At 33.4% G+C, this 26,103-nt stretch overlaps 4 protein-coding genes across 4 annotated transcripts; 2 read left to right on the top strand and 2 right to left on the bottom strand.

The window, feature by feature from the left end:
* Positions 1-322: 322 nt before the first annotated feature.
* LOC106713262 (alpha/beta-gliadin MM1-like) lies at positions 323-3,993 on the bottom strand. The gene is made up of 7 exons (XM_045680739.1): positions 3,899-3,993; positions 2,828-3,517; positions 2,498-2,611; positions 2,205-2,287; positions 1,633-1,741; positions 1,379-1,517; positions 323-526 (listed from the first exon to the last, which is right to left on the bottom strand). The coding sequence occupies exons 2-7, from the start codon at positions 3,480-3,482 to the stop codon at positions 379-381; spliced, it is 1,248 nt and encodes a 415-aa protein (XP_045536695.1). The 5' UTR covers positions 3,483-3,517; positions 3,899-3,993; the 3' UTR covers positions 323-378.
* A 1,597-nt stretch (positions 3,994-5,590) lies between these two features.
* LOC106713263 (dynactin subunit 5) lies at positions 5,591-7,195 on the top strand. Its single transcript, XM_045680659.1, has 4 exons — positions 5,591-5,747; positions 5,822-6,009; positions 6,244-6,355; positions 6,927-7,195. Exons 1-4 carry the CDS (start codon positions 5,700-5,702, stop codon positions 7,128-7,130), a joined length of 552 nt encoding a protein of 183 aa, XP_045536615.1. The 5' UTR covers positions 5,591-5,699; the 3' UTR covers positions 7,131-7,195.
* Positions 7,196-7,826: 631 nt separating this feature from the next.
* LOC106712018 (PAN2-PAN3 deadenylation complex catalytic subunit PAN2) lies at positions 7,827-20,073 on the top strand. Its single transcript, XM_045680490.1, has 21 exons — positions 7,827-7,996; positions 8,128-8,288; positions 8,472-8,641; positions 8,821-8,941; positions 9,278-9,477; positions 10,041-10,266; positions 11,134-11,270; positions 12,655-12,804; positions 13,342-13,438; positions 13,507-13,602; positions 13,863-13,979; positions 14,478-14,559; positions 15,306-15,460; positions 15,829-16,066; positions 16,562-16,704; positions 17,153-17,379; positions 17,948-18,029; positions 18,660-18,751; positions 18,838-18,952; positions 19,375-19,565; positions 19,762-20,073. Exons 1-21 carry the CDS (start codon positions 7,945-7,947, stop codon positions 19,886-19,888), a joined length of 2,979 nt encoding a protein of 992 aa, XP_045536446.1. The 5' UTR covers positions 7,827-7,944; the 3' UTR covers positions 19,889-20,073.
* A 1,300-nt stretch (positions 20,074-21,373) lies between these two features.
* On the bottom strand, positions 21,374-26,075 carry LOC106712019 (potassium channel KAT1-like). The gene is made up of 8 exons (XM_014504459.2): positions 25,835-26,075; positions 25,424-25,595; positions 24,210-24,515; positions 23,622-23,823; positions 23,021-23,112; positions 22,713-22,898; positions 22,208-22,397; positions 21,374-21,699 (listed from the first exon to the last, which is right to left on the bottom strand). The coding sequence occupies exons 1-8, from the start codon at positions 26,041-26,043 to the stop codon at positions 21,374-21,376; spliced, it is 1,683 nt and encodes a 560-aa protein (XP_014359945.2). The 5' UTR covers positions 26,044-26,075.
* Between the last annotated feature and the right edge of the window lie 28 nt (positions 26,076-26,103).

The following is a 26,103-nucleotide window of genomic DNA, read 5'->3' as shown; positions in this document are numbered from 1 at the left end:
AGTCCTTTGCTCCTTAAATACAGTTTTAACTAGTTAAGGAGCCAAGGCAACATTGAATATTGTAAACTTTGTGTGCAATAATAAAGATTTTCATTTTCATTTTTCATTTCAATTCTCAAGAATTATATAATTCAAGTATTTTTCCGTAATGATAATTTAGAAAGTTACAATTGGATACTAGCTACAATATTATTTGTCAATTTTTAACGTAAATTTAAACAATAAAAATCAGTTAACAATTTTGACTGACTGACACTATAGTATGTGCATTTCGATTGGCCACGTCGGTAACAATATTACTCTTCTACCCGAAGTACCAAAACTAGGTCCGGGTACCATATATAGTTATTCAAGTACATATTATATATCTAATAGTATTTATTGAGTATATTCCTTAGCTAGTTTAGAGACGTGGTGTTGCGCGATGGCGGCACGACGCGGCAGTGTGGTGATGTCGTCGCCGGTCGCAGCGCGAACACTGAACGCCTGCAGACGACACGTGCCCAACATCATGCGACCTACCACTCTGTGCAACGTGAATTCATTTAAGGGCCTACACATAATTAATCTAAGTTGTCGATTAAAAGGCTTAATTACTATTGACACGAAGGAAAAACTGCGAAAGTTGTCAAAAGCAATTGAAACCTTATGCCTATATAGAAGGTTAAATTTGTGGTTATATTTATATATCGACGCTGGAAAGCATAAACGCTGTAACCCTTGAAATCGCGAATTTGTTTTTCACACGTTAATAATTTCAACCATTATCAAACCATAATGATTTTATTATATGTTAGCACAAACTACACAACATTGCTAAATACCGCATGCTTGTAGGCGTATCAGCTCACGAGTTATCATTTTTTGGCTCTCCTGTAAAGTTCATACTTTCGAGGTTACAGCGTTTACGCTTTCAAGCGTCAATATATACATACAAACTACAAAACATATAAACATAATTCTATAATCTTTCTAATATTATAAATGCGAAAGTTTAGATGGATAAATGGATGGATGATTGTTTAAAGGTATCTCCGGAACGGCTGGACGGATTTTTATGAAATTTGGCACGGATGTAGATCATAGTCTGGAAGAACACATAGAATACTTATAAAGTTTTTTTTAATTCCGCGCAGACGGAGTTGTGTTCTACAGCTAGTCAATACTCAAGTATAAAATTATAAAATCATTTTTTTTGTACTTCTTTTTTAATTTTTTTTTGATTTTTTAATTTTTTAAATTTGATTCAGAAATTGTAAAAAAAAACTTCTACATTTAGTAACGTATGAAACAAGTGCCGAAGGTATGTCTAAGTCTTAACAGAGAAAATATCTATAAGATAATCTTTTCGTTACATTCTATAATAGCAAACACTTACCTAACTGTACAGGGTAATATCAATTCAGGTAAAAGAAAATCAATCTCATAGTACACAACTTCCATCGCCGGTCCATTTTCATCTTTTATCACTAAAATCTTCTCACAAGGTTTGCCCTTTCTCACGCTTAAGCATTTCGCTAAAAATATATAGAAATTATACAAAGAATCCGTTTAATTACACACAACAATTTCCTTGAAGTGCATTGAAAATAAAAGTGTGTACAAAATTATAGTCACGAGTGTATAACTCACCGACAATTTCGTAAAGTATCAAAACGCCTATTTCCTTTAGGACCTTGTGCCATTTGAGCACTTTCTCCACGGGTCCGGAAAATGCTCGCGGTCCGCTTTTATGTAACGCCTGAACAAATTGTACATTGTAAACAAATCTAACACGCGTATATTATATTTTAGATCAAAGGCTGTACAAATGAAAGAATATGAAAGGCTTCCCATTGCTAAAAACAATATTTGTTATTATTATTTTTATGACTTTACTTATTTGTTAAAAGCGTTATAGAACAAAGGAAAAATGTCAATGTTTATTTAGTTCTAGATTTTATAAAAATGAATTACAAGACAGGGTCACATTTCGTCTAGGTTAAAAGAAGGTGACATTAACGTTAAAACCACACTCTGCAGGTAATATTAAACCAAAAACCACAAGTATTTTCTAAATCCAACGTTTAAACTAGTAGTTGGTATTGAAAATATACAAATGTTTTATAATTATGCTTCTTGGAAACTAAGAATCGTCAAAACTTCTAGCTGATTGTGGTTAAAGAAAAAAGATTTTTTTAAAAGTTCAAGGATAAGGAACATACTTGAAGCTTATCTAAACGCATTTTTCGCAAATTTTGAGCTTCATTTTCCGGTACAATAATCTCCGTTGACTTGCTCCTTACTTCTAAAAATGAAACAATATCTAGCATATGTAAATTGCTATACTAAAGTGATGAAATATTAAAAAAAAACTATTAAAAAACATTTATTTTATAATATCAAAATTCACATGAAATTGCATATCATTAAGCTCCCAATGAATAGATCGCAAAAAACTGAACTTTATCGGTTTATTTTTTATTAAAGTATACGAAGTTTTATGACACTATATTACCTTTTAATGGCATAACTACATTTTGCAAACTAGATTCTTCGTTTGTCGTAGAAGTTGAGGCATGACCAGAAAAATTTAACTGTTTTGATTGATAAGCTTGCGTTTGAGATTTTCCTGAAATACGTCATTATTACTAGTTCATAGAAATAGAAAGAGTCTGTTTAGAATCAAAAGAAAAATAAATAGTTACGAAAGGGAATATAAAAGAAAATAATAATCAAGAAGCTTATAATTTTATTCTTAAGGTGAAATATTCTATAACGCCAAGACATTTAAGTATGAAGCCGCCAAAGTTAGTAAAAGATCTATTGAAATAAAATACATAAATACCTTTTGTAGTAGAAAGCGGCTCATTGACATACTTCTTCGTAGTTTTGACAGCACCAGTAAAAATTTTATTCAAGTATTTAGTGCAAAATAATGCCTCTGTTGTTTCTTGGACAATATTCTGGAGATTTGGATCAGCTTGATAGCGTTGTTGACCTTGAAAAGCTTGCGGTTGAATATTTTCTTGAGGTTGAATGTACTGTTGCCCATGAATTTGTTGTTGCATACGCATGTACGGTTGCCCATGAATTTGTTGTTGCATACGCATGTACGGTTGCCCATGAATTTGTTGTTGCATACGCATGTACGGTTGCCCATGAATTTGTTGTTGCATACGCATGTACGGTTGCCCATGAATTTGTTGTTGCATACGCATGTACGGTTGCCCATGAATTTGTTGTTGCATACGCATGTACGGTTGCCCATGAATTTGTTGTTGCATACGCATGTACGGTTGCCCATGAATTTGTTGTTGCCCATGAATTTGTTGTTGCATACGCATGTACGGTTGCCCATGAATTTGTTGTTGTCCATGCAAGTACTGTTGCCCAGGAATTTGTTGTTGTCCATGCACGTACAATTGCCCATGAATTTGTTGTTGATCTGGATTGTTTTGTTGACCTTGAATGTACTGCGGCTCATGAATATCTCTTCGCATTGGGATTAAATGTTGACCCTGGTTTTGCTGTTGTCCTTTTCAGTAGCGAATAAAAATATGCTAGTTATTTTGTTTTATTTATCATGACTTAGACATGTATATTGTTTACGTATTACTACTAGTCTCAGTTATGAAATATTATTTCTGATATTCATGTTTAACTTATATATTATTAATCATCAAGAGCTTTCTTGGATATTAAGAAAGTAAAAAAAAAGAAAGAAAAGACTAATGCAAAATTTAATCATGAAATTCGTCATTTTATTTTGAATACAAAGGTCTCAAAAATAGATTTTTCAGAACAAATTTATTTAATATAACGCGGGCAAATTGTTTTGAAACTGGCCAATTCTAATTCATGGTTTATCGTTGTTTGTACATTGATCATTTCTTTCTAAATTACTATAAAATGGTACCTGCTAAAAAATTGCTACTTCCACGATACGATGCTAAATACTGAGGATCGATTCCAGACTGAATTTGTCCAGGATTTTGAATTATCTACGAAGGAATGTTTTATGTGAAAGAAAAAAATATTTAAAAATATACAAAACAAAATGATTAAGCAAACAACAAAGTTAATCCCTTGTTCTTAAAACAATACCTCAGCTTCAGCCACAAACTCAACGTCCCTTTGACGTTGAAGTAACCTTAATTAAAATGTTAGGAGTTTTCGAGGCTTTGCTGAGATGGAAAAAGAATTAAAAAAAAAGAAGCCCTGGTGAGTTTAAAACAAGGCAATTAAGTTTTTTTGGATCTTTTTGTCCAAGAGCTACGACTCGAGTATTTCGTATGAATTCCATATTTTTAATTTCAGAATAATTAGAATAACAATTTGAGTACGTAGAAAATGTGAGGTAAATTTTTAAGGGCAATGTTAAAATAGAATTGTGAGCTATTCCATTAATAAAACAAGGCTTATAAATACGCACAACTAAACAATACTAAAATAAAATTTAGATGGCGTTCATTTTCAATTATATTCCTGATAATAGGGATAAAAGCGTTCCCCATGCATTTCCAGATAAAACAATTAGTAATTTGAAATATATCACTCAAAATGTGAAAGTAAAAAATACTCTAAATGTTAAAAATGTAATTAGAATTAGAACCTGTCCTATTTTTTGTAACTAACCCAAAAAACGTGACTGTTTAAATGTTAAAAAGAAATCATACGTAGAACGAGAAATATTACTTACAATATTCGGATTATTTATTTGTTGTGCGTTTGGGAAAACCGGCTCATAAGTGCCGTGGTTTTCGCCTCTGAAAGTTTCAGACAACTTTTAATTTTGTAACAAGAGAACCAAAATATAGTAATTTGTTAGATGAAATATAAATAACCCAAGTTAATTTACATATAGAACCTTCACTTAGATTAATTAAAATAGCAATTGACCCAAAAATTAAAGATGGCTATATGGTAGCATGCCTCTAACACTTCAACACGTCATGTTAAATGCATAATAATGTAAGAAAATAATTCAGATAACTTACAGAGCTGTGTTATTGCCATCCGTACTTGTTGATGGCAACGCAATCATTTGATTAGGCTGTGGATTCCCTGAAAAGTTTTAAGATGATTTTTAATAATGCAATCGAAAAAAAAAACTCATAAGTACTACTAACTGTATAACAAGATTTTTGTAACTTTCCACGATATGAATGTTTAAATACAACATCATAAAATTTACCAAGCCTCGGTTCCCTATCGATCACGTATCGATCCATTGATTAAATTATAATAAAATTCAACAAAATATATTTATATTTAATTGAACAATGTTTATATTAACACAATGTATTTAGCAACTTTTATCAATTTCAAAATGTTAAAAATTTTGAAATACCGGTTTTAATTCCCGCTTTTATAGATATTTTTTTAAACTTGATTTGGACAAAGCAAAATGTGTTTTCGGCTTACGGCTTATCTAAAATTTTAATCACAGTGAATCTTACAGTGGCTATTAATCTTAATAATAATAATATTCAAAATAGGATTTATCAAGAATAATTTTATTAAGAAATTAATTTTCTCTTAGCTTTCAAATCTTTCTGTGCAATAGTTTTTGGGCATAATATTTCAACCATTCCCAGCGATTGTCACTGTAACATTGACATTGACAAATCAAATCAAATGAAAAATTATTAATGCTATATTTGGGCGTACCGTATAAAGAGTTTTATTAAACAAATCCTTTAAATCTAATATCAGTAATGGAGCTCCAAGATACTTATTACAATAAATCGGAATACGTTGAAACTGTTAGCAGATATCTATTAAGTTTTATAATTTCAATTCAAATCGCTTCATAAAGGTTGGTCTTATTGTTTTTTAGGCATCTGGGAATAAAGTTAGTCGGCAAACAGTTCTCTGCGGATCTCAGAACATCGTTTTACATGGGAAAGTTATTGTACAAAGTGATGCCATTATAAGAGGAGATCTGGCGAATGTTAAAATTGGCAGGTTTTGCATCATAAGTAAAGGATCTGTCATACGTCCTCCATTCAAGAAATTTAGCAAAGGGTAAATAATTTTGTGCATATATGGCCATTTACAAGTTTAAGTTTGTTTCTCAAATTCTCATACAACTGATATTGTTGTTGATGTAATAATGTTTTTGCCGGTGAGTTTGTAAGTTTATTTGAATTATATTCTTCCTAAGTTTATAGACATAAAGTTAAAGAGGCTTATTTATTTTTATTAATTGTCAACTGTTTTTTCCCATGGTAATTTAAGTTAAATTGTTTTTTATTACAGAGTGGCATTCTTCCCACTTCAAATGGGTGACCATGTATTTGTTGGTGAAAATACAGTTGTAAATGCAGCAGTTGTTGGCTCCTATGTATATATTGGGAAAAATGTGGTCATAGTAAGTGAATAAACATACTTCAGAAAATACAGTAAAATGTTTATACCTTGAATGTCAAAGGAAATGCAAAAAATTTCCATTTATTGAGAATACAACAATAAATTTGAGATATGATGTATTTGACAGAGTACAAATTTTTGACTTACTTAAGAAATATGAGTTATTGTATAAAATGTACTCCTGAAGGAAAATAACATTTTGTTTGAGTTACAAACACCAAATTATTCAAGATTTGAGGGATCATCAGGAATGGCCTTTTTCCACATACTGGAGAATTTGACTCAATAGGGTTAAAGAGATACTGTAGTACTGTATGCACCTCTATTTCTTATATCTATGCAGATAGTAATGTATAAATAATAAATTTATGTATGTAGGTCATGGCTGGCTGACCACAGGAACAGCCAAGCATGATAGTTTTGACAAAGTTGAGGGCAGCAGATAATACGGAAATTTAATGACTTAATCCTCATTTCTGTATTAGACTTAAAATTACAAATATCAATTCTTTCTTATAAAATAATATCACATTGTGTTTTCAGTTTAATAATTAAGTGAATTTATTTTATAGGGCCGCAGATGTGTATTAAAAGACTGCTGTATGATTGAGGACAATTCAGTGTTGCCAGCAGAAACAGTTGTACCTTCATTTGCTAGATATTCAGGGAGCCCGGCACGACACATAACAACATTACCAGAAGCCATGCCTGATCTTATGACAGAATTTACAAAGAGTTATTACCAACACTTTGTTCCAATAACAGCTACTGGATAGTTATTGATATAAATAAGAAGGAAAATATATTTATTTATTAATAAGAAAAATATTCCATGATTATTGCTTTATTTCATTGTTACAAAACATGTAACTACTAAGTTTGCACTGAAAATAAGCTGATTAAATAATTTATTGGATTTTTGTTTTTCCTTAGTTTTGCAAGAGAGCCCGTGCTTACAAACATGTAATAGTATGAAAAAAAAGACCTCCTTATTTTGGACCTAGGTTTAAAATACTATACTTTAATCAAATCATAGATATCAAAGTGATCAAAGCTTTTGCATTAGGCAAAAGTTTTGATCGAAGAAGTTCTCATCCGTGGTCTTGATCATAATTTAGTCAATAGAACTTTGCAAATGAGACACGACGCACCGGTATCGACATCTAATGTGTTATAGTTTTGATCCTTACGTTATAGAACGTAGTAAGTTTTTATTGACCACGAATAGTCGGGATCTAATGGTAAATAAAGTTCTACAAGATTTGTATCGAGTCAACCCCGAAAACATAAACCTAAAGTATCTAATGAAAGTTAATTTGTCTTGATTTAAAAAATAATTGTCGACCGCTATTCCTTTAAGTTTAATATTTTATTTGGGCAACCCTAAATTGACACGTAAATGACGTATACCGATATACTTGCCATAAAGCGTTGTTTTGACAGATGAAAATTTACGCCATTCCTCTTATGTACTGAAAGCTTTGAAAATTCATTTAATATTTTAATGGTTAAAAAATATAAATAAACATTTCCTGACATGTTAGTAATATAAACTAAACATAAAATCGTTCAGAGTAATAATTCTCAATCATGGAATATCATTATTCGGATCATTGTTTGCAATCCGAACATCTGTTGACTGGTTAGTATACAATCAAAATATAGCAAAGATAATTTTCTCCAAAAGTTTCGCCGGTCACAATAGTGCCGATTTTATTTCTTTCTTTACCCAAGAACTTCTAATATCTATTTCGTAATGTTTTTGATGACCAGAGGAATACGCAAGTGATTATTCGCAACAATTCCTCGTACCAACAAAGGAAGGGGAATATGAGGTGCGGAGTAGTGTTTTGGTGGACGGAGGGGATAGATTTGGAGTGTCTGCTGTGGTGTTTGATAAACATGAAGAATTGATATGGATGGGAAACCAAGGTGTAAGTGAAACACAGTACTCATTAAAAAAACACAATGATTCTATTCAACAGAATGATTGTTTCTTCCAAATATATTAAATAATAACTGGATTCTTCATACATACAATTTGTTTTAATGTAATTTTTTAAAGTATAAATCTACACTTTCTTAATCTTTAAAAATACATTGACTTCATTTCTTAGGGTCATGTTACATCATATTATGGTCCCGGTATGCAGAAATATACATCTTTTCAAATACACGATTCAGAAGAAGTTAGGGACATAGTAACAGATGAAATAGGTATTTATGCACTGACAAAAACAACTCTCCGTCATCAAATACGTAGAGGAATACCGAAACATACGTACAGGTAAAAAATTCAATCAAAACAGTATTAATAAGGCATATTTCTGATGTCAAAATTATTTTATAAAACAATGTAATCCCTCTAATAATCTCTGAACAAACAGAGATGTAAATAAAAAGAGGCAAAAATCATATTTATTTCAGCTTATCGTAATTTTTACTACATTTATTCTTCACTTACAGATCAACAAATATGACCGATATGCAATGTTTGTTACAAGTCAATCCAACAAAACTTATGATGGGAGGTCATCAAAATAAATTATTGGAGTTTGATGTAACAAAAATGACAGAAACTGTTATAGTAAGTTGGACGAACTTTTTAATAATACTCTTGATTAATACTGCCAAAACATCATCTCCCTGGCCTTATCCCACTTGCATGGGGTGGGATTTAATAAACCTTATTTAATAGTGGCAAAAGGAACCTCTAGTAATTGCTAAGGGTACTATTTACCACTACAATGTTATTATTTACCTAGGCTATTTAATTTTCCTAATATGTTTGCTAAATGGATCTCAATGATATTTGGTATAGATGTAAAACACATTCTAGAATAACACATAGACACACATTTTTTTTTTATTCTGTGTAGATGGAGTCTAGGACGAAAGCTTGTACTGTTTATATTTATTCCAGCCTATAAAAGAAGATGGTTGTGTAGTGATGCGTAGTGGTGGTGCTACTCTTTTGGCGTGTGGCAGCGCAAACGGGCAAGTGTCACTTCGTGATCTTAGGACTCCGAATGCGGCTGAACACACTTTCAGAGCTCATGCTAATTCTTTGTCTGATATGGATATGCAAGGAGACCTGCTTATATCATGTGGATTCACACAATCGTATGTATAAGTAACATTTGACTTATTTTTGTGTATCTGTTTTGGAAAAAAAAATAAGATTTTAGTTGAATGCAGCAAAAATATTAGTATTGAAATCTCGCATTATGTTTTGTTTGCATTACTTTGAGAATGTAGAATAATTTTTAATCTCTTTAATTATTTTGCATTTAATTCATCATTAGCTCATTACGTCCCCACTGAGGGGCTCAGAGCATACCCTCAGTTTGGGGTTGATTGACTTCACAGTTATCTTCTTGGATATATGCAGGTTACATCACGATGTCCGGTCACTGTAAGAACTTCGGATAAATGTAAATATTTAAATCGAAAAACACATTGGTACATGGCGGGATTCTAACCCTGAACCTGCAAACAAGTCAAGTGCTTAGACCCTGAGCCATCGAATTATTTAATATGTGTATGACTAAATAATGTGGAATAAATAGTTAAAAAAACTACAACGCCTATGGATGTATAGATAAAAATTTACTATATGTTGCCAAGTGACTACTTCCAAAGTATATTGATCATTAGATATATAGACAGTATTCAATAATTTTCAGAGCTGGAGGTGTGGCAGTAGCTGAGCCATATGTAGTAGTATGGGACTTACGTTGCCTCAAGGGTACATCTACAGTTGACCGAGCAAGGTCCATACATACAGCTGCTGCACCACTGTTGCTACATTTCCTACCTGCCTTCTCTGGCCGTGCGGTGGCACTGTCAGGGGATGGACATGTCGCGTTGCTGCATGTTAATGCCCCGCAGGAGAAGCAGTCTGTCTTCCAGGTAAGATATAAGCATTGACTTCCACTGTGAATGTGTCATTGAGAAGGTTGATAATATCGACGCCCCACCGAATAACCCCGTAATAGGAAAAATCAAATTTTTCAGGAGAAGCAAACAACCGTATTTCTTTAATAACTTCATCAATAATTATTGTACAAGAATCTTTTACATACCAAAACAAAGCTAATTTTTATAGCTTCATTGTATTTAATTTTCATTCATGTATTCCGGGCGTATTCTGTGCTATGAAGGAAAAATTATAATACCGGAAATAAAAAAAATCTGTTTCAATAATGACTTTTTATGTCTGTCATTAACATTAAGAATATAAAAAAAATCACAACGTGTAATAGGACTTTTAGATGCCGAATTCGACGGAAAAGCAAAAACCCGGTAAAAGTGCGTTACAGGATTATTCGATGGGGTCGTAGAAATGTTGATGAGTGATTTGGCTGTAAAAAACAACGTTATTATTTAATGGTATTTTACTTTTTGTTTCTTACCTTATGAATATGTTTTGTTCTAATTGATTTACTTTCGCTGTCGAGTAAAAATTGCTGCGTTTCAAAAATTAATAGGTTTCTTAAATTACTCAAACTTTTACTCTTGACTAAATGTTGCCTAGAGAAATACACTCTTTCACATGTTCATATTTTATTTGGTGAAACAGTGAAGCAACCACTACCCGTAGAAATCTGCAATTGCAATTACGTTGCCTACCTTTAATCGAGGAGTCCTCCATCAAAGCCACTTTCCCATTTCCCTTTCCTATAAGAAAATGGTGGGAAAGGAAAAAGAATGTTTTAATTAAAACATAAGGTTTGTGTGGTATTGGAATGTTTAGTAAAACCTGTTGTATTACTAAAGGTGGACACTCAAAGTTCTATGAGTGTAATGGATGTGTCAGCAACGAGCCAGGCTTTAGTGTTTGGTGATCAAGGAGGTCATCTGCATCTGTTCTCACCGCGACAAAACAATGAACCAGTCTTCAATAACTTCTCTAGGTTAGTTCTCAGCTGTTAAATTCTACAGTAATTAAAACACACACATATATATATAAGTCCCCTATGAGGGGCTCGGAGCCTACCCTAATTTAGTGGTGACTAGGCCATAGTCAACCATGCTGGTCCAATGCGAGTTGACTTCACACATATCTTTAAATTTCTTCTCAGATATGTGCAGCATCACGATGTTTTCCTTCATCGTAAGAACATCGGATAAATGTACATATGAGCCGCTCAGTGCACACATCGATCAACTCCACTTTTTGAAAAATCTTAAAGCGTCAAAGTGTCAAAGCCCTTGGTAAAGTCATAACTTTCTATATTTATAATAACTTTCCTGAATAATAAAGATTAGCACCTTTAAATGGCAAATTTTTTTTGGCCTATGAATAATAAGTAATTTATTTCAGAAGCCATTTCGATTAACTCCATACTTTAATGTATAAATCGTTTCGGTAACGCTGTATCTGTTCTGGCGGTGCATCGACGCTTATTTGTTTGTAAACAGCGAAAGATGCTCTCTCCCTCTCAATAATATTCGTAACAAAATCGCTTCGGTAAACTACTACTACTACTACTATAAGAACTTGTCAACAAATCGAAATGACGAATCCTCGCATACAGCTGATGAAGAAATTATTTATAATATTGCTGAATCATCCCAAAGAATAATGCCGCTAACATAAAACTGCTATGAATTAATTACAAAAATTATATTACAACAGAACTGCCAACATACATTTTTATGGAAAAGCTGTGATAAAAATGTATAATAACAAACTTTTTCTGTAGTAAAAAACTTAAAAATGTAAAGACTTAATTTAACTTTATTACTTTTTTCAGTTGCCAAATCGATTAACTCCACCAGTCACCTTAAAACGGTAACATTACTGACGATTGTTTGTTGGCTATTCTTTCTTATTAATTTTATACACCGTTAGATGAAAGCTATATCTGCAATTATGCATTCTACATTATATATTTGAATTCATATTATCAGAGGAATTTTAAAAAACAATATACATTACATCATCGCGTTTCTCAACTTTTTGTTTTATGGAGTTAATCGATGTGTGCACTGAGCGGCTCATATGTATTTCTAAACTCGAAAAACACATTGGTACATGGCGAGATTCGAACACATTGCAAGTCAAGTGTTTAACCCCTGAGCTACCGACGCTCTTACGATGTAATACTAAGGAAATTAAAAAAATATAAGTTTTGAAATTTCTCTGAAAACTAGTGGTGAAAAAAAAAAATTTTTTTTGTATCATTTTATTTACTATTTATAATTCAAACCCTTGAATAAAATATAATTTGTTACTAGTAATATAGACAAATAAAATCAATATTTTCATTTGGTCCTTTTTTCCATAATTCACAGAGAAACAGAATTCGCAGATCAATTACCAACTTTGCCAACGGCTAGTTTGAAAGACAAAAATTTCAAGTTTTCTTCTGTCAAATTACCAGAACTGACGAATGGTAAATGGTGTAATGAATTACCACCGGAATTCTTTAAAAAAGCTTACAGGTCAGATTTATTATAAAACTCATATGTTATTGTATAAGAATCTTTACCTAATACATCATTTTCTAGCAAATTTCTGTTAATTTGGACTGGATTTTACTTTTATGACAATATAGGAAAGAATACTGATCTAATGACATATTATTTTTTAATATCGGTCAATTAATTTAGACCACAGGCGGTTACAAACAATGTATATTAGACTTAACACAATACCCTCCTGTCAATTAAACGAAAGTTATTTATTATACTTGTGTGAACATTGATGCGATATTATATTTTTTTATTATTATACTAGCTGTCGCCCGCGACTCCGTCCGCACGCAGTAAAAAAAAAAAAAACTAAATGGGGGGGGGGGGGGGGTTATGAAAAATAGATGTCCGATTCTCAGACCTACTGAATATGTTCACAAAATTTCATGAGAATCGGTCGAGCCGTTTCGGAGGAGTACGGGAACGAAAACTGTGACACGAGAATTTTATATATTAGATATTGCCCTTAATATAGTTACATATAATTAATCTAATTTAATTATTTAGAAAACCGAAACCAATTGATCCCGAATTACTTTCTACAATGAAGATGAAAGGACCCATTGGTTATGCTCCCAATCCGAAGACAACAAGAAGGAATCAGGTATGCAAGGACGGGATAGCTATTTTTCTTTATGTAGCTTTTGAATTAATAATTATATTAAATTTCAGATGCCTTATATATCAGATACTTTGGAAGATTTAAGTGTTGTTAAACAATATGAAAATAAATGCAGCACATTGCCTATTCCTGAACATTATCAGAAGGTAGTAAAATTAAAATTAATTTTTATCTAGATATCTTCTATATCTATATATATAAAAGAAAGTCGTGTTAGGTACACTATTTATAACTCAAGATCGGTCGAACTGATTTAGCTGAAAATTGATGGGGAGGTAGCTTAGAACTAGGAGACGGACATAGGAACTTTTTTATCTTGTGTGAATTTTTTTTTATTCCGCTTGGACGGAGTCGCGGGTAAAAGCTAGTTATATATATTTTTTAATTCTAACCTTTATTATAACAGTTGGATCTCCATTATAATAAACATGGATCGAACGAGGAATTGGAAAATTATAATAAAACTAAACTACCTGGTTTGGAGGCTACAATACCTAATTCTTATTGTAATCCAATGCTGCAGGTAATTTATATTTTACTAATATTATAAATGCGAATGTTAAGATGGATGGATGGATGAATATTTGAAGGTATCTCCACAACTTCTAAACGGATCTCACTGAAATTTTACATAAATGTAGAACATAGTCAGGAAGAACGTGTAGGCTATTAAATAAGTTTTTTTTAATTCCGCGCGTACATTCGCGGGAAACAGCTAGTGATTAATATATTTGGGTTGTTTTTCTGTCTGTCTGTCAGCAAGTTCGCGATTGTTCCGGGTAATTATTAAAACGGCTGGACCGATTTCGACGGGACTTTAACTAGAAGGTAGTTTATAAATGCGGGAGCAATTTAGGCTATTTTTTTTTATAAAAATATATGTGTTAGAATCGTTTCTAATGGTCCGTAGTCTCTGCCTACCCTTCTGGGTCATAGGCGTTAGTAATGTTGTTATTGTTGCTTAGTTTAGTTAGTAAGTTTTGAGTGTTGCTTTTAATCTTTGTTTCATGTTTCTCCTCAGGTATTGTATTATATTCCGCCATTAAAAGCTACTCTTTTGGCGCACACTTGTGCTAAAGAGTTCTGTCTAAGCTGTGAATTGGGTAAGTTTATTATATTTTTAACTTTTTAAATACATTTGCTTTCATTTTTAATCGAATGAAATGAACTAATACTTTTCAAATACAAATCTTTAAACATCTCGATCCGTGTAAAGTCGTTAGAAATCTGCAATTCCAACAAAAAATTGTTTTTTTATGAATGTGATTTTTTTTTTGTATTCGGGAGACTGTTTTTCAGACCGGTTTCATTTCAATTATATTACCAGGATATCTGACTCGGTCATAAAGTCGATGCTTTCGCAGTTAGTTCTGTCAGAAAATATCTAAAATCTACATAGGCATAGTACATGACATAAAATCTTGTCTCGATCTTGTGACACTTTTTAGACATTGTCAGGAGGGCGCTAGTGTGCTATTTTTAAATTAGTTTCACTTATGACCTAAAGGATATCGAACTTATAGTATTGCTTATTCTCACTCTGTCTTCTTCTATTGTCCTAAGTCAGAATGAAAAAAAAATAATAATAACAATAATTGATCTTTAAAGTAGGTAATTTGGCCATGTGGGGGTCTGAGGTAACAGTTCATTTTGGAAAAGGGGGTCACTTGTCCAAAATAGTTTGGGAATCCCTGGTCTATAGTAACTCATTGCAAATAAGAGTTTATTCGTAGATGTATGAATGTGGAAGAGGCGACCACTTCAAATGGAATCCTCTAGTCTCTGCCTACCCCTCTAGGTTACAAGAGTAGTTGTGTTGTAGATATCGACAATATAATATAAATTTCAGGCTTCCTATTCCGCATGTTAGACACGTCTAATGGCGTGGCATGTCAGGCAAATAACTTCCTGCGTGCGTTCCGTACTGTGCCCGAGGCGGCTGCACTTGGTCTAATACTTACAGACACTACTGACCCCAGACCTGATTTACTGGCACTTATTCAGGTATACCTAAATTAAGTTTATACAGGAATCTCTAAGTCTTTACGCTTTGTCAGTTATGTTGTTAAAATTGTTTAGCTTGTCTGTGGTTAAGGGTTATTGAAACGCAGGGTAGAATGCTGTCAAATTATTATAAGAGCTATAATTTAGCACGTATTTTTGTGCGTCAATTGATTTTTCACCGATGTATACGTGAGCGATAACATGACACCTAACACCAATGACGTCACAAAACCACAAAACATATGAATAGTGCACGGTTGTAACATGACATATTGCCGATGACGTCACGAAATTCGTTCTAAAATAATACAAAATTAACAACTAATTATAAAAATTTATAATTTACGTAACTTTTTTTCTTTTTGTAGAGTTGGAATCGTTTTATCTTGCATCAAATACATTCAGAAATATTAGAGACGCGTAAGAAAGAAAAGGAATTGGCCAAACTCAGTAAAACTAGTCCGCCTAAAGGTCGTGTAAATACTAAGATGCAAGCAGTATTAAACGGACCTTATAAAGAGGCATTCCAATATACTAAATTAGAGTTTGTTGCCGACTTTGATGATGATGAAAAAGAAACGGACTCAGCAAAAATAACAAAGGAAGGTTTGTCAAATATCCAGAATTTCTAAGAATTTAAGCTTAAAATTTCATGTCATATAGGTGTCTATTTAATAGGTCACATTTGATATGTCAATTTTAATTTCATAGTGATGTGAGATGTTTAAAAACATCGATTCAAGTGAATGAATCGATTCAATTCAGTTTTCATGTAATATTCATGTTTTTCGTACCATTTTTTGTAACATCCTTAGCGTTTAAAAAGAAAAAGAGTTCACTGACGTAACATTGTAACGACGTTCGATTGAAATTATTACATTAAATATATAATCGACATTTGAAAATAGGTAAGCAATTATGAGGCTGTGAAACTAAAAAAAAATGCCCGCCGTTACAATGTTACGTACGTTGTTGGATTTTGATCAAGTCGCAAATGTGACCTATTAAAATACCTATAAGGATAATTTGGTCTTTTTTTTGTCTATTTTTTTTGTTAGATATGCGTAGAATTTCTAATTTAGTAAACAACGTGATTTTTAGTTAAAAACGGAATTGAACAAATAAAACTCAGCGAGCAGACATTCTCAAACAATCGTTCTGTGGAACGCGAGGAGTCTGAGATCTCGCAGTTGTTCGCGATCGGTAGACATCAGCTAAATAGATGTCTAAAATGCAACAAAGAGGTGAGTATACATAGTTTAATATAGTCTTATATTTAAGTCTTAAGTCAAACTAGCAAGCTGATTGCGTAGTGTTAAGTGAATATGATTCGACAAACTTATCTACAGCAGTTCATAAGTTAGTTCCTTGTCGGACTGAAGCTATCTTATGTCATGTTTGTGTGTCATTTTAAGTAGGTTTTTCATACTGATAGAACCGACTAGACGAGTTAATATGGATGTTTCCCGTTGGGCCAATCGGCCTATCGAACAATAGGCCCAATAGGATTTTTTTCCCATCGACCTACTGATCTGTTTCATTTACCATTGTATTGAGTGCATAGAATAAATAAAATTCCATTAGGTCGATTGAACGTTGATTGAAATATGTCGAACGGCCCAACAGGAAACATCCGTTGATTTGTTTATCGCAATATTAGGTGGCTAAAGATTACCGCATTACAAACACCAGGAGGAGCGCGAGTCGGTGACACTGGCGTGCCTGCTACAATACGGGGAGGCCCAGCCGGTGGGCGCAGGGGGTGCGGCGGGTGCAGCGGGTGGTGGGGGCGCGGTGGGTGCGGGCGGGGGGTTCGCGGAGCTGGTGCAGGCGTCGCTGTCGGCGCGGCGCAGCACGCCCGCCTGGTGCGATACCTGCTCGCGGTTCACTCCTACCGCGCAGCGCGGACGACTCACCAGGTCATAGAAAATAACTGTTTTTATTTAGTTTTAAATTAAAAAAAGCGAATGCTTGATTGACACCTCACTCGATTAAATTGGTATAGTCGTTTATTAGAGCAGATATTGGTAGTGTATAAATAAGAGGAACATAAATGTTAAGTAACTGTTTTATTTGGTACCATTATTCTTAACAGAATCAACACAGCACAATCACAGTATAGTCCGCCATTACAACAAACCAAGGGGACATAGATTTTAAATTGTTGATTATCAATATTGTTCATCAACACCGTTTAAGCTCTTAGGAGTCAAAGGAATACATACATACAACCCATATGGATAAAAAGTTATATACGAGCGAAAAACATTACCCTCTTGTTAGTCGGATTAAAACTAAGACCCAACTTGTACATAATAATACGGGAATATGAATCAAATTAGACTTTACCTATCAAAATCGGCCATGTTTCTTTGGTGCTCTTTGATTTCTGGTATCAAAAACTTTATCTATTAATTAAATTGTAAGAATCTAGGAGTAATTTAATTTCCTATTAGGTATTCCACTTTTAGATGGTTGTTTTTTCAGGTTACCACCAATATTGGCTATCAACTGTGGCGGTGTGACGCCTCATGAGAAAGCTTATTGGTCAAAAGGAGTAACAAAGGAGGTAAAAATTTGTATAATACAGATGTATATATTGTATACTAGATGTAGTCCGCGACATCGTCCGCGCGGAATTAAAAAAAAAACCTAATAGAGTAGCTTATGTATTTTTCCAGACTATGTTCTATATCTATGCCAAATTTAAGATAAATTGAGCCGTTCTGGAGATACCTTTTAACATCCATCCAACTAAACTTTCGTATTTATAGTATTAATGAGATTTAAAGCAAGCAAAACCTGTATAAACTTATTATCTATATCTATATATAAAAGAAAGTCGTGTTAGTTACACCATTTATAACTCAAGAACGGCTGAATCGATTTGACTGAAAATTGGTGGGCAGGTAGCTTAGAACCAGGAAAAGGACATAGGATAATTTTTACCCCGTTTTCTATTTTTTGATCCGCGCGGACGGAGTCGCTGGTAAAAGCTAGTATTATATAAAAGAAAGTCGTGTTAGTTAAACTATTTATAACTCAAGATCGGTCGAACTGATTTAGCTGAAAATTGATGAGGAGGTAGCTTAGAACTAGGAGACGGATATAGGAACTTTTTTATCTTGTGTGCATTTTTTTTATTCCGCGCGAACGAAGTCGCGGGTAAAAGCTAGTTTATTATATATTAAACTTTCAGGTGGACGCTTCTAAGAAAGTGAGCACCGGCAAGCCGTGTCGTTACGGAGTGCACTGCGCACGCGCCGGATGTCGCTTTAAACATCCGGACAAGTAAATCATTTTCTTATTTAATTAAAAACAAATATTTAGTAAATAAAGAGCAATTTCTGTTTTTGACCATTTTTTTTTCTTCCCAGACCGACATCATCTCAAAGTGGATCAGCCAAGAGTCCGCAGGAATCTAATTGTGTGTTGCCACACCATCTTGTGATCAGACAACAATCGGATGGCGATGTTGCTATTAATGATAAGGTAAAATATTCCTGTATATTAATAAATCTATACCTCAATTTTCTAAACGTAGAAGAGTTTGCGGAAAAGATAGCGTAAAAAAATCATTTCAAATTTTATCGCGCTCTAAAACGTCAAAGGTGACGTTTTTCTTGCAACTTTGTGACACATTTTCTTATGTAACGTGCAAATTGTCAGATAAGAGTATTTTAGACTTTTCTATAGGTAATTAACTCACACTGCTTTAAACTGATGAGCTAGACCATTTTAAAGCGGCCCTATATGGAGAGTACTATTTATGGTGGGACTACTTGAGTGGGTTCAACGTTCCCCCTTTAACTACCTACGCTCGAGAAAATCCCAAAAACTCCGCTTCGCTTCCCCTACTATAGGTCGTTCACAACCAGCAATGTATGAAGTACAATTTGAAGCTTTATTTCTAGAAGGATTTAAGCACGGAAATAAACCGTCTAGACGTAAACAAGCAGAAGAAGAAATACAAGACTCGGTCAGAAGAAGAATATACTCTGTCCGCGGCGGTTGTGTGCGTGGAAGACAACCCTAAGAATTTAGTCGCGTACATACAAGTCAACAAGGATAATGAACCTAAATGGTATCTTTTTAACGACTTAAGGTGATTATTTTTCGTTTATTTTTTTTCTAGCATTCATGTTGGAGTACGTAAGTTGTATTACATTGTTTTCTTTATAAAATTCCCGAAACAATTTTTGTCAAAATAATTATGGAGTCACATTATTAAATTTTCATGATAATTAATTAAAGCTCTATAAATAATAAAAAAAACATTTGTTGATATAAATTATTTTCAGCATCGTTCCTGTGAGCGCGGACGAGGTGGTTGAATACAGCGCGTGGTGGAAATCCCCCTGTGTATTGTTCTATACAGCCGCACGCGCACGTTACCGCCCCCCCACTGACACAAACCACACCCCCTAACGTCTAATCTCATTTACATCTGTGTTAAGATATTACCATCCCTCTAACACTCGTCGAAGAATAGAGATAGTAATAGTTTTTGAACTAAAACATCGCATTAGAGTCACAGTTTGAATAAAACGCTACATGTTTTATTTTTCTAAACAAAAGGTGAAAAACAAATAAACGGCCACCTGAATTTGCTAACATAACGACCATTGCCCATAAACTTTAATCAACGGAGAAAAGGATGCAAAGAAAGAGGATATTTCCCCTTCCTATACGTCCCCTGTTCCGCTAAATCCACTTCCCCTTCCCATCCTATCCTAATAGGAAAATGGTGGGAAGGGAAAGAGGACTAAAATTAGGACTCTAGCACCACACTCATCAAACGAAATACGGAATTGCTTAAACTTGACGCCTGTCTTCTATGTGGTGGTAGTATTTCACTGGTCAAGGCACAATCTTGCCCCCAACAAATGTTGTTGCGGAATCTACCCACAGTTACTGTACAAAAACAATGTCATCTCTTTCACTCTCTTTGAGAGAATAGAGATAATATATTTGTTTAGTATATGTTTATATGAAACCCACGATTTACCGATTTCTGAACCTGGCAACCCTAAGTAGATGTAATGAAGTCAGGAAAAATATAAAATAAAAGTATATTCACATATATAATGTTGATAATTTTGAAGTGATGGTGCCACATAAAAAGCACGAATCAGTAATTTTCTTGTGCGTGTGTGACAAAGAAATAGAGACAAGTAGAGAGATAGAAAATATTCATTGAATACGACTGTCAATGCGATTGTCGTGACTGCATTAAATTATTAATTTAAGGAGTTATTCCACTATTTTTAAGATAATGTGATTGCTATAAAATTTTGTGTTTGGTGTTTGTGGAATTAGGATTTAAGTTTAATATTATTTAAAAATTAAGTTCATATCATTACAAAATTATTAAATAATTTTTACATAAAAATAATTTTTCCAAATTTTTTTTTAATATTATTTCCAACAAATAAAAAACTTTGCACTGAACTTTATTCTATTTTCAGTATCGATTTCTTATTATTTTGTTACCTTTTTTAATTAAACTATTGGTAATTTAAATAAAAATCTTATTTTGATATAAATCCGTATTTCATTTTGTTGCCTTTTCTTAATATTGTGGTGAGTTTTTCTGCGATTTCAGTTTCATACTATCAGTCACCCGCGACTTCGCCAGCGAAGAATTAAAAAAAATATTAAAAACTGATTACCAGCAACGTAAATACATAGCGAGTACGAAATATGAAATTTTTCCAACATTACATACAGACACGATAATTTTTATTAATATGTATTATGTATATGTAATGTATATTTATACGTTGAGAGTATTGACAAAGTTCTAGGTACTAACTAATGAATTAAATCATCCATCATTTATGCATCCGTTTTATTAAAATGAAAACTTACAAGAAATAATCGTACAACTATTAAATTTAAACAAATAACTTACTACATGGTATCGTAACCATGAAGCATTTTACTCTCGGCCTTATGATGTTCGTCCAAGACATGAGTTCTTTCCAACCTACTTGCTGCAACTTTCTCAATTTCCTCATAAACAGTTGGATAGCAAGCAATTGTACTGTCAAAGTCTTCTTTATTTAATTTAAAAAGTTCACAGTTGGTCACCGCTACTGCAGTTGCCGTACGTAGTTTATGTTTCATTGTAAGAGCAATGTCGCCGAAGAAATCCCCGTCCTCTAAATGACACACTTCCCTACCAGATTCAGAGTATATCGCGACTGTACCTTTGTCAATGAAGAACATACAGTCACCTGGAAAAGTGTAAAATATAGCACACATCATTCTTTCTATTACATAAATACTAGTTAGCGCGAAATTAAAAAAAAAACTTTAGCCTATGCGATCTACAATATTTTCTACATTATGTTCAGATGTTCATCCATACATCCATTAATACTTTCACATTTATAATATTAGTAAGATGTAACATTCTTACTTGTATGAAAAATTTACGATTTACTAATTTTGTTTCTACATGACTTATAACTAGAAAAAATATGGCCGCCGTTTAACGACAACTTCGGCAGTACCTTAGCGTAGTTTTGACATAATCTCTACACTTAATGTTCATCAACAATGGGTTTCTGAGACCAAAATCTCTGCATAAAACATATCCCTATCATTATCTTTGACAAAACAGAGATTACAATATGTTTCAAATGGATAATTCGGTCTCGGAAACCCAGTGTAAATAATGAGTCATGTGACAGTGTAGCTGCAAGTCTTATCTAATTAATTTGATTTCGAATTATTATTTACCAATAGTATTTATCTTCATTATAACATCGCCTGCTATAAATAATACCATTTGTAACCTCAGGCCCACTTCCAATAGCAAAGCTCGCGGTATGTGCTTCAGAAAGGCCACATCTCTCATCAACTGACGACCGCTGTACATTATCAAGTCCTCACGCAATTGTCCCGACACACATGACATCATACGAGACTCCTGCGAAATGACATAATTGATCTTACAAAATTCTCAAAGTGATATTAAATAAAAATCAACTGTCTTCTATCGTACGAGTACATCGGAGAAGATTACTACTCTGTGGAATTTAACGCATGAAGCCTAGCAGTCATGTCATAATATATAAGGGAAATACCTACAATAGTTATTCAAGCAAATTCTCAAAAATAACTAAGCTTTTTTCAATACAGCGGTATCTATTAAACTTTCGTGGCACTTGCTTGTTTACAATTTTACAATACATAGTGTAATATCAAATCAGGTAGAAAGTTCAAACAATGTTTTAAAACTTACAACAAAGAAATGTGACTGAAATCTCAGAGAGTAGAATTTCATGATTTTCTTCTTAATGTTCGAGGGATATTTCCTTTGGTTCATATATGTTTCGATTTGTTGCTGCATCATGAAGTACTTGGCCCGCGCGGACTCAGACCCGAAGAGTGCAATTATGTATTTGAAAGCGCAATGTAAAACTATAATCTGTAATTGTTTTAAACAAGTATATCGGCAAAGGCAAAATTTAGTTTTAAAATGTTGAGGAAACACCATAATTTTCAGCACGATTCTTTTAATTGGAGTTAAATGAAAGTTAAAAATAATACCTTAGCAATCACCCAGGCCACCATAAAAAAGTTTTCGAAGCATCCTTCGGTTTTTAAGAGATTCAAATTGGCGTTGCCTCGTAACATGCCCACTGAACACATAAACATGTCAAATACAATAGAAAAGAAATCTAAATATTCAATTCCATTCTCATTGATTGAGCTCCAGTAGAGTGACCGAAGATCCTAAACTTACCACCATAGACTAGTTATTTAAAAAAAAAAAAACAAAAAAAAATGGGACCCATCTGCAAGCACTTCCTTTCGATTAAAATATTTTTTTATCAAAATCGGATCACCAGGGGCGGAGTTTCGCGGTAACACACATAAAAAAAAACAGTCGAATTGATAACCTCCTACTTTTTGAAGTCGGCTAAAAAGAACATGATGTGTTATGCGATCAAGGTTGCTATCTTACTAATATTATATAGTGCGAATGTAATGGATGAATGGATGTTTGAAGGTATCTCCGAAACGGCTCAACATATCTTGATGAAATTTGGCTTAGATGTAGAACATAATAGACTACTTATTAAGATTTTTTAACTTCGTACGGAAGGAGTCGCGAGCGACAGCTAGTTTTATAATAAACCATACTCACCAGCTCGATCGAAGGAGTAAACGAATCTCGTTGTAGATGTTTGATTCCAGAGTTTTCCTATCGACAACCAAGAACAGTTCCTCGGATTTTCGGGCGTATAGCTTTGTTCTTGCATATACTCCACCATGAATTGGAAATACACGTTCCACGTCAAATATGACAAAATAAATAGAGTTGATTCTACTAGAGTCTTTGACAGGATCTGAAAATATGTGCTTCAACTGTTTAGACTAAATAATTGCCCTGTCCTTGGTCGGAAACAGAGTCGAACATTATTTTTTGTACTAGCCAGTTTTCTTAAAACCTACGTAAAATACAATGTCAAACCTTGCTTATGTACTTCTATCTGTTTTATATAAGCTTTATAAAAAATCAGTGGGATTTGTTTTTTATGAATTTCAAACAAACGTCAAGTCGTTACTTGTATTAATAATATGGAACCATTTAAATTACGTCCAAAATTTTTGGAGTGTGTTTTAAAATTCAAGAATATAAATTACGTCAAAATTGCTTCTTATATTTATGAATGCTTACACAATAAGAGCAAATTGTGTTTGAGAAGTTCTTTATTTAATTTAAGAAACTAACCCCTATTTTCAGTACTGTCACTAAATTTTTCACGTACATATACAGGGTGAGCATTCTTAATATCTTGAGAGATCCAAACACAAGGCAGATTATGGCGTCATGGGTTTCGTAGAACAAATCCAGACAAGACAAAGATGAAGTAACATCAACGATGAGCCAAGTGCAAGCGTACTTCCAAGCGATCTTCTTAAGGTCTAACACCACACGTTGACAAGTATTGCCTTCTATGTAGCCGGTAAAAAAATTGAAGAAGATATTAAAGATGTATAAGAAATCTAAAGCCTTGACTGTAGTGCTAAAGTAATCCTGGAAAATAAAAATACTGTGAGACCAATGGAACAAAAGAAATAATACAATTTTATAATGCCACTATTATTTAAACATACTGTAGTAAATTAACATAGTGAAGGTGATACACTAAGTGTTGGTTTAATTTGTTAAGTACCACCCTTTAATCATTCCTTCCTTCTCTGCTTCTCGTAAGGCAGCAATATCTGTTTTACATTATGAATTTTGCCACTTATGTTAATATATTACATCAATAAAATAATATTTCGCACCAACACGATCCATTGTGGTAGCAACATTCACCGCATTTGTACTACAAACGAGTTCGTTGCATTGCAATTTGTGGACCAAACTAAATATTCAAAACATAGGGGTTTTGTTCGCTGCGGTACATCGTGACGAACAATACTGCTTGCTGATTTGTTTTACGGCTAGTGTTTCAAATTTAAATGTAAATTAGGTATAACAGTTTTGTATCGTAAGCTTATGTTGACAAAGGTACATAGTTTGGAATTTACACTTTTTGTGCACCGATATTTTAGCAGTCATTTACTTCTAGATCTTTGTAGGACAGCGTAATTTAATTCTTCTATTTAGTTGTTATCACAACAATATTTTCTAAATACGGGTTTATGGAACTATTACGTCTTAGTCTTTGTTGGATTCAAATGATGTTATTCGGTCTAGACATACGATTTTGTCGGCTTCAGATTGAATCGAGTTTATCAGATCACATCATACTTACGCCTTTTTCGGGTTCAGTGGGCCTAGCACGAAAATTTGCAACGGGTATCTATATCGACAATATTTATATGATATTATTGCTGCTTCTTGTCTGTCCTGTCGGGCGGAAAGTACATCGACAAATTTTGTCGATATTAATACTATCGTACTAGACCACAGATTACAATAATACACATACTTACATGTAAGTCAGGTTCAGTTCTGCTGATCAAAACAGCAAGGCCGATGTTAGACAATAGCATGATAACAACAAATAAAGCTTCCAACCAAAGTCGCATCCTACTATACGGGTGAATAGAGAACGGATAATGCCTGCACTGTCGTTGTCTTTCCATGCATAAAGCTGCGTAAGACCTTGAAAAGACGTTTTCAAAAAATGAAAATTTTGAATATTATACTTTATATGAGCAGGAGATGTGGTTCAAAACTGATTAATTCAATGGTTAGTTGACAGCTATACACGTCCTCATCAACGGGCTCGAGCCAACCCTATGTTGGAGGTGACGAGGCCTTAGTGAACCACGATGGCCCAGTGTGAATTATTTGACTTCTCAGTTAGGAGTTATTAAAATTTCATACTAATGACAATTTACCTGAACATATTTTTGGCTCTGACGTCACCTTCGTGTACCGATATTAGGTTAAGAATAAATTTCCTAAGACGACTGCATTGTATTTCGTAAGTGGATATCTTGTCAGGTGGCAGAAGACACTTATGTCCTTGAAAGTAGCCGTGCGAAGCATCCGCTTTTATTTCGCCATCGGTCGCTTCGTCAACCTTAGAATATCTCGAAATGAACATTATGTATTAAATTTACTTAACAAAATATTTGCTTTTCTGTAAGTAATCTACTAAGGAATT

The sequence above is a fragment of the Papilio machaon genome, chromosome 13, assembly GCF_912999745.1.
Source record: "Papilio machaon chromosome 13, ilPapMach1.1, whole genome shotgun sequence".
Lineage (NCBI taxonomy): Eukaryota > Metazoa > Arthropoda > Insecta > Lepidoptera > Papilionidae > Papilio > Papilio machaon.
The sequence above is the reverse complement of the archived record's forward strand: the minus strand, read 5'-3'. Positions and strand labels throughout refer to the sequence as shown.